This window comes from Thunnus albacares, chromosome 18, assembly GCF_914725855.1.
Source record: "Thunnus albacares chromosome 18, fThuAlb1.1, whole genome shotgun sequence".
Classification (NCBI taxonomy): domain Eukaryota; kingdom Metazoa; phylum Chordata; class Actinopteri; order Scombriformes; family Scombridae; genus Thunnus; species Thunnus albacares.
Window position 1 is genome coordinate 19,711,508 of NC_058123.1, and position 15,062 is coordinate 19,726,569.

Sequence of the window (15,062 nt, forward strand, 5' to 3'; positions counted from 1 at the left end):
CATAGGATAAAGGTGATCACTCAAAACAACTTTGTATTGATTTGCAGTGACCCTTCCCTTTAAGGGGACAAGTGGAGCCAAACCATGCCAGCAAAATGCCCCCCACAGCATGACAGAGCCACCATATCCCCTCACTGTACAGGTCAAGCATTCAGGCCTGTACCATTCTCTTGGTGTAAGCCACACATGCATTCACACACTTATCAAGAATATGGTGAAGGATGACTCATCTTACCATATCACTTTTTTCATCATCTCTGTAGACCAGTGCCTATGGTTATTGCACCACTGAACTCTCAAATGTGCATTCATCTTTGTAATGAGGGGTTTACACACTGCTACCCTACTAATATCTCTCTCTATGTAATTGTCGACGGACTGTTCTTGCTGATGCAATCTGATACTGCATTGACATTCTCAGTCACCTGAGGAAGAGTTGCTCTTCTGTTTTTCCTTACATATCACACTAATGCACAAGCATCACGGTCATCAAATGTAGGCTGTCAACCACAATTTCCAATCCTATTTACTGATGTCTTTCCCATAGATCTAAATGCAGATGTCACTTCAGTCACTGTTCCTATTAAAACACTAGCCAGTTGACCAGTCTTTGTGACTGAAGCTCCTGCCATCTTTGCCCCAACAATGAACCCTCTTTCAAAGTCACTTAGATCTTTTCCTCTTGCAATCTTGATACAAAATCAGAATCAACTGGGTGTGCTCAGCATTTTTATACATGCTTGAATGCGAATTGCTTAATTGTACCATGCAGTGCACCTGTGTGGAAGCATCTGCATTCATTATGTTTCTCCACTCATTTATTCAGGATTTTCATTTAATTTGCCACCTGGCTAATGGGTGACAAATTAAAGGAAAAATTAGTTGTCTCTGGAACTCCATTGAAGAAATAAACAGTATTCTTCCAAAAGAAAAAAGAGAGTGATATTTTACATGTATGCCCACAATCTCCCTTTAGTGCTCATTTGGGTGGGGATCTGGTGACTGCTTATAATTCAAATAATTTTCATGCTCATCAAACCCCTCAGTGACCTGTAGATGGGGACATTATCCTCCTGGAAGAGATGACTCCCATCAGGATTGGAATGCTTCATCATGGAATAAAGCTGATCACTCAAAATAACTTTGTATTGATTTACTGTGACCCGCTCTCAAAGGTGGCAAGTGGACCTGAACCATGCCAGGAAAATGTCACCTGTTATCAAATCATACGCATTTGTTATGTTCCTCTACTCATTTATTGTCCTATAATTTGTCACCTGTTACTAAAACTCCTTTATGTATGACAGGTAACTGCTTAAACTGACTCTTCACCTGTGTGTTTCTCTGTGTGATCTGACTGTAGCAGAGAAAAGGCAGAAACTCTCAGATAAGCTCTTTCCTGCATCATGGGACTGCTGCCAGGATGAACCCACTGACATATCTCTCTGTCTCTCTCTTTCCTTCTCTCTCTCCCTCTCTCTGTCTCTCTCTCTCTCACTCACTCTCTCTCTCCTCCCCCCTCCTCCTCTCTGTCTCCTGGATAAGATTTCACAGCACCTTTGCACTTTGCTGAAACCACTGATGTCTAAATGGGACAGTGAAGAAGAATAGGAGTACCAGATAAGGGTGACAATATAATATAAAGAAAGAGAAAGGGAAGAGAGACATGAGATGATAGAAACAGACACAGGCCTACATAAAAATATGGTTTCTTTATTGGTTGTGCCAGGGTGGTGGTACCCTCAAAATAGGGCTTGACCACAATTTAAAAGGGCTGAGTGGTGTGTGGGCATTGAAAATGTGGTGCCTGGCTGTCAGCTTGGATTGACAGGTCATCTCTGTCTGCCATTTAAGCAAACAGGAGGCTACTGTGGTGAAAATGGCCCATCTCCAATTGAACCATTAAACCTTTCCCCCGTTGGAATGGACAACAAGGATGGAATAATGGTTAGGAGGAAAGGGTTGAAGGACAAAAGTGGGAAAAGTCTCTTTTTCTTCCTCCTCACGGAGCCTCCGGGGCAGGCTTACTTCTTGGCCTTGCCCTGGGCGGCCACAGCCTCCATGGCCTTCTTTACGGTTTCCGCATCGCCGAGGAAAGCCATGGGCTTAACAGGCTTCAGGTTTGCGTCCAGCTCGTACACAATTGGGATTCCTGTGGGCAGGTTCAGCTCCATGATGGCTGCATCAGACATACCTAGAAAGACAAACAGGAACCAGACGGATTGACATGCAGATCAGCAGACAGAACAGAGGAAATGTAATTGATGTAATATGAAGCTGTCTGGAGGCAAAGCAGAAAGGAAGGATAATGCTCCTGCATAATAAAAGTAGTCAACAGAGCAGATTTTCCTTATATCTGATTGTATTGTAAATTATTCTGATTACAGTAATTTCTAACTTAAACTTGTATCATTATTTATTACTTTTATTATATAAAAAACTTGAGTTGCTTCTTTTTTTCATCCGCAGCCTTAAAATCTGAGCTTCCTCGCTGACATTTTCTATTTGACCTTGAGCCTCTCTGGCTGTTTAACTACCTTATCCATGTCTGGCCACTCCTTGAGAAGGACAACCTTTCTACATAAAGGTCGTGACTGTAATGGGAACCAAGCTCATGACTCTCTCCCCTGTCCCTGAGCCCTAGTGCGAGAGTCCCTGCTTGCTATTTATATGCACTGTAATCCATGAGTGTGTGTGTTTGTGTGTGTGCGTGGGTCTCTCATAGGCTACTTTCAGGGACAAATTTCAGGCTAAAGACCAGTTAATTGGGGGCAGCTTTTCTAGTTGGGGACAAAAGCCATATCCCCAATTGGGAAAAAGCTGATTTTTTGGTCAGTGGTTAAGGTTAGGGTCATGTTAAGGTTAGGATAAGGGTTAGAGTTATTATGGTTAGGGTTAGGTCTATGTAAGTCTATGTAATGTCCCCAAAAAGTGACAAATGTGTGTGTGTGTTGAGACAAGCCTGACTGTGATTATGCAATCAAAGCTACTCTCAAACCAAAATCTTTGGTTAAGTTGTTGAATTTTATCGTAAAACCATTTTTTGGTCCTTTATGGGATTTTCTAATGTCAACGTTCACCTCTACCTATCACTCTCCTCTTAATTGTCTCTTTTTGTTAAAGCTTTCTATGCCTGCAAAGTGTAATGCTCACCCTCCAAGTGCTTGACGATGCCACGGAGGCTGTTGCCGTGGGCGGCAATGATAACGTTCTTTCCAGCTTTGATCTCAGGAGCGATGACATCATTCCAGTAAGGCAGGGCGCGGGCAATGGTGTCTTTCAGTGACTCACATGTAGGCAGCTCACCGGGCTTCAGGCCCTTGTAACGCCGGGACTGGAGGTAGAATGAACAGTTAGAGGATAGTTTACTCCCACAACAATTGACAAAAGTTACATAACTGACTGATAAAACTACTGAGAAACCACTGGTGGTCCTCCAAATAAACACATACCAATAGTTGCTTAATGATTTCATATGATTTGTTTAAATTGTTGAAGTTGGTCTTTAGGGTTAAATTTATTAGTGAGAAACATGTGTCTTAATTTCAGTTGTCTCACCTCACTGATGACTTTGTGGTAAGCATGGTCCTTCTCCATGGGTGGAGGTGGGATGTCAAAGGAACGACGCCAGATCTTCACCTGCTCCTCACCGTGCTTCTCAGCTGTCTCAGCCTTGTTGAGACCAGTGAGGCCTCCGTAGTGACGCTCATTCAGACGCCAGGTACGATGCACAGGCAGCCACATCTGGTCTGTGCCCTCCATGATGGTCCACAGGGTCTTGACAGCACGCTTCAGCACAGAGGTGTGGCACACATCAAACTTCATGCCTGCATCCTTGATAGCCTTGGCTCCACGCTTGGCCTCCTCCACACCCTTCTCACTGAGGTCGGCATCAAACCAGCCGCAGAAGCGGTTCTCCTGGTTCCAGGCGCTCTCACCATGGCGAACAATAACCAGACGATGAACACCGGCCATACTTGCAATGTTTCTCCTGAGTTTACCTTAAAGCAAACAAAGTACCCTCAGCCCTTCTAAGTTGTGCACACACACAGCCTGACCAACAGTGAGCCCGAGCCAGCATACAACAGTCTTTTTATAGCAGCCTGGATAGTGGCAGTGCATAGCAGACAGGCCTCTTTCATTTTCCACCTGTGAGAGGCATTCATACTCTGATAGACATACAGGCCCAGCCAATGAACCCAGACCTCTGCATGTGGTGGCTGGGAAGGCCAGAGGTCAGATATTAAGCCAAAATAGCAACATGACTTTTAAACTGAGAACTGTGGAACAAAAGTGTAAAGATCAGAGTTGGCTGCAGAGAGGAACCTCAGTCTGACATGAACAGTTTTGAGAAGAGTTCATACAGTATATTAATTAAATATTACATTTGTTCACACAGAATTTGTTATGTGGAATATCAATAACAACAAGGTCTACAGAGGTCCACTCAGTTTCCACAGTGAAAGGGTAATATGCACGGGCCGTGTGTTCCCCAAACACAGCTGAATGAACAGCTGCATACAGTATGTACTCATGCACCTTCTCTTACATAAAATAGCTGATAATGCAAGTAATACAAATTATGTAATCCTGCAACCAACTACCATATATGCTAAAACTATTACTTCTACTACTAATAGCAGGGGTGGAAAGTAACTAAGTACATTTACTCAAGTACTGTACTTAAGTACAATTTTGAGGTACTTGTACTTTACTAGTGTTACTTAGTATTTCCATGTTATGCTACTTTATACTTCCACTCCACTACATTTCTGAGGGAAATATTGTACTTTCTAGTTCACTACATTTATATCACAGCTTTAGTTACTTTTCAAATGACGATTTGACCAATTGGATAGTATAACAAGCTTTTAAAATAAAACACATTTTTTAAAGATGAAACCAGTGGTTTCCAACCTTTTTGACTTTTTACATCTCACAAAAAGCAGTGTGTAGTCGGGGTCACATTTCAGATGTCTAAGAGTTTTTAACAGCTCCACTAAATACTGGTTCTTCACATTAAACTTCTCACATGGTTTCATTTCAATAAATGTTCAAATGATCCAATATTTCACCAAAAATCAAAGATAAGAAAAAAAAAAGTCTAAAAACCAGGAGTATAAGGACTCTGTTTTTTCTTCTTTCCTCTCCCATTAATTATCTCAAGACCCCTCAGATTTATCTGGTGACCCTTTGGAAGGGCCTGACCCTTAGGTTGGGAACCACTGGACTAACCTAGCTAACTGTATATAAAGTAGTTTTAACTAGCTCCACCTCCAGCAGCAACAGTAACATGCTGCTTATACACTGATGCTTCAGTATTAATAATCTAATGATGTCATATATAAATACATTTTTCTGTCAATACTTATGTTCTTTTACTTAAGTAGGATTTTTCATGCAGGACTTTTACTTATAATGGAGTATTTTTACATTGCTGTATTGGTACTTTTACTTAACTGGGCCCTGGTTCCCAACATTAGTAGTGTTTTGTGTATTAAATCACCAATTTCAGTCCAATGTCTCTGTTAATGTATCAGTCATGTTACACAAACAATAGAATATGAGTTTCAGTGGAGTAATTTGTCTTTCACAGTGTTATATTTTGTTGAAGGGCTCTAGTCCTGCTATGATGTTTCTTTTTTTTTTTTAGAGTTTTGTGATAGGGCAGATGTCTGCTTAATCAGTGATAGTGACAACAGGTGTGCATTAACTCCACTAAGCAGTGTGTCACTTGACTCTGTCAAATTGAGGTAGGAAGGATATAACTGCTCTGTAGTAAATGATATTCTCTATAATGTGGTGCACTCATGGATGTGCGTGTGTGATCACAGAAAGTTGTGATTGTCAGCAGTAACAGAGAAATTCTACATCAGTGATGTTCTATATGCTTTGAAAGCATTGTAAGTCTAGCTCACCCTATGGTAACCTGAGTACGTTTTGGTTAGAGATTGAGAAGGTAAAAGGTCAGGTAAAAGGAGTAGGGAAGAGAGTAGGTGGCAGCTCGCTGTGAGGCTGCAGATTTTATTTGTTCGTTTTGCCTCAGCTTTAGTTATTTTTGTTGAAAATCCCGGGATTCATTTTTGTCTTGCCATTTTTGTTAATAAGCATCACTTTTTTTAAAAAAAAAATACTCCTGCCTGCTGACCTGCTTCATTAACACCCCTATAAAAGTTTCCAGTGCCAAACAACCTCATCTGCCCTTTATATCAGGTGGTGGCACTGTAAGGGTAAAGACAGAAATAGCATAATGCATAAAAGAAGCGTACAAAGATTTGTTAGTTTAAAAAATCAAAATAAATAATACTGAAAAACAGCATATCTTATCAAATAATGATAAACTCTATGTTAAATCTTCAACAGGCAAAGGGCTTTATAAAGAGTGTTATTTCTGTCCATCACCTCTAGGAGTTGCTCTTGTATCATTTACACAAATTATTACATGTAAAAGCACCATGCAGCATGTTACACTGTATCAGGTTAGACTGAGGAAGCTTTGCATCTCATAAAAGGTGTATTTTAGTCATGTGATGTCATTAGTCTTAAGAGTTGTATATGTAGTATACGCATGGGGCTGACTGCAAACCAAAAGATCAAGTGTATTATATTTAGTGGTTAGAGTATTAAAATGTTGCATGTTGAGTTGTGAAATGCCTACTATGGAAAATATTGTATACCACTGAGATTAAAAAAAAAATCATAGCTAAATATTGTGCAGTATCCCTGATGAAACTGAATGTTGGGAAGCAGAAATGCTCTGAAACTTACAGGATTTACAGATAAAAGTGCTGACTAAGCCTGGAAACTAAGCCACAGAGCCAAAGCTGAGCTGTCATCTACAGTCAATGTCTCCTGTCCAAATGAAATTACGATCTATATATAGACAAAAGAAAAATACAATAATCCAAAAATATATTAATGGAACTCCAGGCATGATGCCAACCTGCATCATGTGTTCATGAAAAGGGGTTTGGTTATTGTATTGAATCAAACAGGAACTAACAATGATGATGGTGCAGGAAAAACACTGGATGTGAATGGTGAATAGTGATAGTTAACTGATGTTAATGAAATTAAAATGATGCAGTTTTTAATGCCAAAATAATGAAGAAATAAAACCCAGATCTACAGTTCTGTGGAGTGTTTTAGCCTCTTTTGACTAATTTTTTTGGTTTACAGCACATTTGTTGTTTTTGTCCAGACTCACCTCACCATTTACAGCAAAAAAAAAAACAGCTGTGCGCTACCTGCCAAACACCAAACAGCAGATAAAGTTACAGAATTGCTGTTGAACATGCTATGGTTGAACATCTAACAGCAAAACAGCAAAAGATATTTTTTCAGTAGTTGACGGAAACCAAGACAGAGCTAAAATGAAGAGTGAATATTGGACTAGTGTTCCAGATACACAAATCATAGTCACTGCTGTATTTTTTTCTGCATTTGGTGGATGTGAAAATACAGTTTTTTACAGTGCTGGCTGTGTATCTGTCAGCTTGTGCCTTTAAAGAGATGATAAATACAACTCATAAAGCAAGATATTCCACCAAATACCAACTATGCACCAGTTCCAGTGAATCAATGATCCTCTACATCATTAATTTTAAATTAACATTGTAACTGCCGACATGTAAGCTTAAAGTGGCACTTAGGGTTTTATTGTCCTGTGGTCAGACTATGCTTATCTGTGCTGAGGCATGTAACAGGTGCTGTGTCTGCTTGTACATACACAACAGTAAAAGATCATTTGTTGATTGTGTATAGAGGCTGTAAGGCTAGGAATATGGATGCTGTCCACCACAAGGTTACTGTTTTTGTCAGTTGCGTGATGCTGGGAATGTTACCAGTAATAATTTGGTACTTAGGCTAAAGCTGAGCTTTTATAGTAGCATCACAGATAGAAAAACAGGAAAAAGCAGCACCATAAATGAGTTAATTTGTTTGGGAAGAGAAGTCAATGGTCTATTCTGTTTCATTTCCTTAGTTCTTGTAAATGTCTGCCATAAATCATGCTGATGTGGATTGCTGTAAGGGTGAGAAAAAGTGTACACAGGGGAGTTCGTGTGATTACAACTGTTACGATGACTCAGCCTGCAGCAGAGTCCGTGCGGCTCCCACTGCCTGCCTCACTTCTGTTTGGAAGCAGCATTGTTTGTAAGTACTGCATACCTTGCACCCCACACACACATACACACACGCAGATATTGCTGCAAAGCACCGCAATACATTTCATTTATGCATGCAGCTTGAAAGCAAGATGAATTCCCCAATATAAACGTTCACTGAGCCACTGCATACCTGCACATATACACACCCTCACCAGTCACACAGGAAAGAAAATGCATGTCAGCAACTGGGTGTAATTGACCTGCCAAGAGTGTCTGTGCTGCAGATGAGAGGGACTGTTTGTCTTTTTAAGCATTTAAAGTACAAGCCTACAAAAGGCAAATCAGCTCCTCTGTCACTGATAAAAATATGTACTTTAGTTAAGAATATGTTTTTTGAACAAATTAAAAGTATAATATGAACATCTCATATTCTGATGAGGGATCATAATGCTTGCTTCCTCTCACCTCAAATAATGATGACAATATTATATACCTTCATTTACTAAACACTGTAAACGTCACTGGCAAGTGATACCAGCACAGACATCGCAATTCTATCTTTACAAATTTAATCACAAATAAAAAGCTGACACAAAACTACAGCCAGATTCAACACATGTACAAACCAGCCATTTTTTGTTTCACCCTATATAGCTGAGCTCAGATGATATATGACCCAGTTTTACATAAAGTCCTTTTGCGCAGACAGAAAAAGAAAAGACAAATTAGAGAATTTATAGTAACATTATTAACAAAAAGAAAAAAAATGAGTTTGCATATATACACTACTAATTAACCAATTGCATAGTAAACAGCTGAGCTTATTGATGGACCAAGAAATTTGAAAAATGCATTCATCATATTTCCACTAATTGTTGTTATTGAAATTGTATGTCTTCACCATGTGACCCTTTTACCTTTCGTTTGGGTTGAAATGTATCAGTAGAGGTCTTTTGAGGTCATTGCTGCAGTTCTGCTCTCCACCAGAGGGAGAGATGCTGTGTCACGGCTGTTAAATCAGGACACCCCCCCTCCCCCCTATCCTGCAGTGACAATAGCACGGCTTACATCCAAGTATGTTTAAACCATGTTTTTGCTCTCTATAATATATATGGAACTCCTAACAAAATTTATCATGCTTTATCATGGTCAAAGTCCAGGTGCAGGTTCTATTTTAAAGCTGATAATGTGCTAGATGTCTTGTTTTGTATGTATTTATTATTTTGTTGCAGTGCAGGGCACACAGTGATGAACATGTTTTATACCAAGTGATTTTATAAAAAAACATGGCTTGGTTGAACACTTCTATCCATCCATCCATGGCAAAGTCAAAACCAGTCAAATAGATGCATTTAGCCTTATAACATGTTTTGTAACCTCTTCTCTCCTGTCTTTTCTTCTCTCTATCTTGAACTCATTTTCTTCTCATACTTATTCCCATGGTTCCTCTCTGTTATATTTCTTGCCAATGCAGTGTAAGCCTATCGAGCCTGCATTGTCAGAGTTTGGGGAAAGCGCTTGCGTCAGAGATCACTGTCCTGCTATAAAAGCACAGGCTGCTGCAGCAGCAAGCAGTCGAGGCTTAAACCTGAGCCCTGCATACACCTCCACACACACACATACACAAAGAGGAGAGGGAGAGCAGCCTATCCTCCCAGCACTCAGCCATGAGTAGCATCGGATATGACCCATACTACTCCACCTCGTCGTACAGACGCTGGTATGTCGAGGCTCCCCCTCGTGTGGTGACCAGAGGGAGGACCCATTCCGTCTACTCCTCCCATGCTTCCCCGCTGTCCTCCTCTCGTCTGCAGTACTCCACTCCCGGCCGAGTGCTGCTCTCCTCCTCCTCACCAGCCCACTCCCTGGAGCTGGAGCTCAGCCAGGCGGCCCAAATCAGCTCCGATTTCCGCACCATACGCACCCAAGAGCGCTCCCAGCTGCAGGACCTCAATGACCGCTTTGCTGGCTTTATAGAACGAGTGCGTGACCTAGAGCAGCAGAACCGTGCACTGGAGGCAGAGCTACTGCTGCTGAGGCAGAGGCACACTGAGCCGTCCCGCCTGAGAGCCCTGTACGAGCAAGAGGCCCGCTCCCTGAGAGCTGCTGTGGATGAGGCCAGAGCCGAACAGCAGGCTGTCCTGGGACAGAGAGAGCGACTGGAACAAACCCTGAGTGCCTTGCAGGGTCGATATGAGGAGGAAGTGCTGGCTCGTGAGGAGGCTGAGAGCAGGCTGATGGAGGCCCGTCGTGAGGCTGACCAGGCCGCCTTAGCTAAGGCCGAGCTGGAGAAGAGTGTGGAAACCTTGCTTGAGGAGCTGGCCTTCCTCAAGAGGATTCACGAGGGCGAAGTGGCCGAGCTTCAGGCCCAAGTTCAGCTGGGTGTCCAGGTGGCCGTAGAGTCCGAGGCTGCCACTCCGGACCTCTCTGGGGCTCTCAGGGATATCCGGTCCCAGTATGAGAGGCTGGCAGCAAGGAACATGCAGGCAGCTGAAGAGTGGTTCAGAGGGAAAGTGGGTTCCATGACTGAAACCGTGGCCCAGCACACCGACGCAGTGAGGAGCTCAAAGGACGAAGCAGGAGAGTACCGACGCCAGCTCCAGACCCGCCTGCTGGAGATTGATGCATGCAGAGGCCTTAATGAGTCCCTGGAGAAACAGCTGCATGAGATGGAGGAGAAGCAGAGTGCAGAGATAGCCGCTATGCAGGTCAGCAGTGGTTCAGATCTTTTGATTTTTAGGATTAGCATGTAAATTTCGGGATTGTAAAGCTTTTCATGTCATCATGTTGAATGTTATATACTGTTACAACGATGTGTCTTTGTGATTTATAAAAGATTCTTGACTTTGTCTTTCTATTTAGGACACAATTGGAGAGTTGGAGGGTGAACTGAGGGGCACCAAACAGGAAATGGCACGCTACCTGAAGGAGTACCAGGACCTTCTGAACGTCAAGATGGCTCTGGATATCGAGATTGCTGCATACAGGTGAGTGGCAACAAGAGGGAGGCTGAGAAATCAAAAACCAGCTCCGGTTAGTTGTGATTTTATAAGCATATTAAAGTGGTACATAAATACTTAATTTCTAAAATACAAGTTTGAATAGGTTTAAAAGTAATTCACATGGTTATTTCGGTTGAAAATATTTGTTAGGAGATAAAATTATAAAGTGCATAACTATTTCTCATCTTTCTCTTTATGTGGATATATCTGCAAAATGTATGGCAAAACTTTATGTGAGATTGTTTTTGATGCATGAAAAGGCTGTTAGGATAGTTTAAGTATGTATCAAAAAAGAGCAGGATCTAGCCTCATTTGGCCACTTTTATATTCAACACATTCTTGTATAAAGCCATCATTAGAGCCTAATTGGAATACATGTGTTTCCCTTTCGTGAGTGTAAATAAATGGAAGCTGATTGACAATTTTAAAAACGATGCTTTTAAAAAGAGTTTCCATCTACTGCATGACTCATCACCTGTCTTCTGCTCAACCTGTGCAGGAAGCTCTTGGAAGGGGAGGAGTCTCGCTTCAATGTGGGAATGGGTGGGGGAGTGTCCTCTCTCTATAGCCACAGTTTGTCAGCGCCCTCCTTCGCCCGGCCCGTCCTCTCCAGCCTGAGCTCCGGTGCCTCCTACCTGATGACATCACGCCTCCTCAGCTCCAGCGTCAGCACCACCGAGGGGATCATCTCTGCCAGCCACGCCCAGCAAGCAGAGGCCACTCCATCCAAGGAAGAGGAGGAGAAAGAGGAGGAGGAGGTGAAGGAGGAAGAGGAGGAGGAGAAGGAAGAAGAGGCAGGAGAGGAGACGGAGGAGAAGAAGGAGGAGGAGGAGGAAGAAGAGGAAGAGGGAGATAAAGAGAAAGAAGATGAAGAGGAGGCTAAGGAAGGAGATGAAGAGGCTAAGGAGGGAGAAGAAGAGGGTTAGTGCATCTTTTTTGATTATATTCCGTAAGTATTCAGGTCATAATGACTGATAATAATAAAAATTCCATCTATTGATACAGGAGGTGATGAAGAGGAGCAAAAGGAAGAGGTGACAGAAGCAGCTGAAGATGAGGCTGAGAAAGAAGACAAAGAAGAAGGAGAAGAGACTGAAGTGAAAGAAGAAGAAGCACAAGAGGAGGAGAAAACAGAAGAGGCTGATGACAAAGACGAGGACGCCAAGGAGGAAGAAGAAAAAAAAGAGGAGGAAGAAGAAAAGAAGAGTGACGAGACAGACGATAAAACCGATGCCAAGGAAGAAGACAAAGCTGACGACAAAGATGACAAAGCCACTCCAAAAACAGATGACAAAGCTGACGCCAAAAAGGAGAAAGATGAAGGAAAAGCAGCCAAAGCTGAAGCTGCAGAGGAAAAGACCAAAGAAGACACAAAGGATAAAAAGTAAGCCAGTAGCCTCAGCAAACCAGTCAAGACTGTCCACATACAAACCTCAACCCAGTAACCAGTAGAGGCATCAGCGCAATCCTCTCGAATCTGCTTGTTGACATGGTGCTCAATGAAAACAGTCCAATAGCCAATTACAGCAACAAATCAAGGTTAACTGCTTGCTTGCCAATATCCAGAGTAGTCCATAAAGGTCTGGTGCTTCCTTCTTGAATGTATTATGTGTAATTGCTCAATGCAAAAATGAATGTGTGAGTGTCTGGTGGCTAAATAAAGACTCCTTAAAACTATGTTGGTCGTTTGTTTTGAGTTTGTGAAACCATAAAAAAGTACTGATGTAACTTGATCCCTAAGATGAAGACCACAGATTCACAGCAGTAGTCTTTAGGATTTGCATGTCTGACTAATAATAACTCCACTTGATTCTCAGTCAACCTGTCACAACTACAATCTTCTCAGATCATTAATATCCTGCTAGCTCAGTATTTATTGTGTAGCCTATCACATTATAAGCCCTGCTGTCTTTCAAGATTTATTTTACAGCATTTAAAGTGAGAATATATTGGCTTTGAAAGAAAACAAACAAATTCCTAGCAATAAAATGCACCCTTACACAGTTTAATAGGCTGGTTGTCCTTAATTGGTCTGGTACAACCTGCAGCTGGTGGGTAATGTGAGGAAATGAACTATTACACTATGTTTTAGCATGTTACAAAGGTTTTATCACAAAAGTGAAACAAGAATTAAACACTCTGAACCTCACCAGGGGACATATTTGTTGTTTACTGCCAATTCCACTCGCTCTGGGACGATAGCTTAACTGACTCAAAAAAAAAAATTGGAGAATGAGGGGAAATTAAATGTGTTATACTGTACTTCCGGCTAATGACCACAGTGGCCACTGTTCAGCAAACGTTAGGCCTCGATTAAAACTTTATTGGTCACTTTATATTAAAGTGTGCATGTGTAAAATTAGCTAAATAGCGGTTACTGTGGCCACAGGTGGCAATTACAGGATAATGTAAACTTGACCCTGAAACCTGAGTATAGCACAAGTAAACAAGAGTCAAGAAGTCAGTGAAATGACTCAGTAACATCAGTTACATGACAAAATGTATGTAGATGAAATGAATGTATGTATGCATGTTTGCTAACATTAACCACCATAAGCCACACATGTCACTGTAGCAGCAAAGCTCCTGAATATTGAATTGAGCAAGTAGTGCGGTTTACTGCTTATGAATTTAAGAGGAAGAAAAGAGTTTTCTTCTTTCAAGAGTTACACAGTCTCACTTTAAGAGTAACATGAAGGATGAGGGAAAGGTGGAACAGAGAACAGCCCAAGAAGCTTCCACAGTCCTCCAGGTGTGCTTGATTAAGACCATAAAACAAATACGAGAAGTCAAACCAGCAACCTTTCGGGTATCAGGAGGCCAAGCTCACATAAAAATAGCTTCTGCTTAGGCTTTAATGTACCAAAACTGAGGCAAAATGAAAGATAAAGGCTTACATTCTCACACAGAGTAGCTACAAGTATGCCATTAGAAACTGTAGTTGCTTGCATGCTTTTACTGACAAACGCCTGTAATAGAAATGATGAGGACCACTCCAATGTGAACATGTCTCCTGTTTTTCATTATTCCATGTGAAACCGGCTCTGAAACTAATTGGGCGATATCCTGATATTGAGTGATCTTTAACATATTGATTTTGCTAATGACCTTCATTTTTAGATGAAGAAACAACAACACATTACTACTTTGACAGAGAAACCAGGAGTTAAAGTTTACATTTTGTTTCACAACCTGTAATCTCTACTAATGTAATAAGAAGCCATCCACACACAAATTCACACTGATGCACATTATCCTCTGACACCTGACATCACCCAGCAGCTGCTCTATTATTTTACTCCCTTGAGTAGGCATTAACTGTAAACAGTCTGCAGCAGCAGCCTCTCTTTATCAGGTATGAAACAAATAGTCTTCATGGTGGGTAAAAAAACAAACATTTATTTGATTTCAGTTTTATTTCTGCACCCAGCCTCTCTGCAATAACATCTGTCATCACTCTGCTGCTGACAGTAAACAAACACATGCCACATATTTAAAATCTTGAGACAAACTAGTTCAGCAGCACATGAAATTTAAAGGTGGAAGAAATATCTTTAAGCACTACATTAACAGATGGCTGAGAAATAAATCATGTCCATCCTTTTAAACATCAAAGCTTATCACCGTGGTTAGTCCAACATTACATATTCACTAAAAATGATTAATGGCATGAAACTGAAGGAAATTCTGGAGCTTTCTAAATTAAATTAGATCCATGTTACATCCAAGTTACATCCATGGTGGACAACTTCCTATTTATTAATAACTTTATTGGCAAGATTGTTGTTTAAGAGCTGTTGTCTGATATAATTTAGATGGTAAATATTCTAAATATTTTTTAAGAACTTCTTGGAAAATTCTAAAGAATTTTCAAAGGAGATTAAGGGGACACTTGTTTTTTTTGTTGTTGTTTTTTTATTTCTAATATTCATTAACAGCTGTCTCCACAGAG

At 41.2% G+C, this 15,062-nt stretch overlaps 2 protein-coding genes across 2 annotated transcripts; one reads left to right on the forward strand and one right to left on the reverse strand.

The window, feature by feature from the left end:
- Positions 1 to 1,697: 1,697 nt before the first annotated feature.
- On the reverse strand, positions 1,698 to 4,072 carry pgam2 (phosphoglycerate mutase 2 (muscle)). The gene is made up of 3 exons (XM_044334361.1): positions 3,559 to 4,072; positions 3,154 to 3,334; positions 1,698 to 2,194 (listed from the first exon to the last, which is right to left on the reverse strand). Exons 1-3 carry the CDS (start codon positions 3,973 to 3,975, stop codon positions 2,025 to 2,027), a joined length of 768 nt encoding a protein of 255 aa, XP_044190296.1. The 5' UTR covers positions 3,976 to 4,072; the 3' UTR covers positions 1,698 to 2,024.
- Positions 4,073 to 5,660: 1,588 nt separating this feature from the next.
- Positions 5,661 to 12,787, forward strand: nefla (neurofilament light chain a). Its single transcript, XM_044334578.1, has 7 exons — positions 5,661 to 5,753; positions 7,985 to 8,154; positions 9,096 to 9,182; positions 9,583 to 10,816; positions 10,971 to 11,095; positions 11,610 to 12,031; positions 12,116 to 12,787. The coding sequence occupies exons 4-7, from the start codon at positions 9,776 to 9,778 to the stop codon at positions 12,496 to 12,498; spliced, it is 1,971 nt and encodes a 656-aa protein (XP_044190513.1). The 5' UTR covers positions 5,661 to 5,753; positions 7,985 to 8,154; positions 9,096 to 9,182; positions 9,583 to 9,775; the 3' UTR covers positions 12,499 to 12,787.
- Positions 12,788 to 15,062: the final 2,275 nt, after the last annotated feature.

Coding starts and splice junctions, on each gene's coding strand:
- pgam2 (XM_044334361.1), bottom strand. CDS start 3,975: ATGGCCGGTGTTCATCGTCTGGTTATTGTTCGCCATGGTGAGAGCGCC. Junction 3,335..3,558: donor ACCACAAAGTCATCAGTGAG/GTGAGACAACTG, acceptor TTCTACCTCCAG/TCCCGGCGTTACAAGGGCCT. Junction 2,195..3,153: donor CATCGTCAAGCACTTGGAGG/GTGAGCATTACA, acceptor TTGTCTTTCTAG/GTATGTCTGATGCAGCCATC.
- nefla (XM_044334578.1), top strand. CDS start 9,776: ATGAGTAGCATCGGATATGACCCATACTACTCCACCTCGTCGTACAGA. Junction 10,817..10,970: donor CAGAGATAGCCGCTATGCAG/GTCAGCAGTGGT, acceptor CTTTCTATTTAG/GACACAATTGGAGAGTTGGA. Junction 12,032..12,115: donor TAAGGAGGGAGAAGAAGAGG/GTTAGTGCATCT, acceptor CTATTGATACAG/GAGGTGATGAAGAGGAGCAA.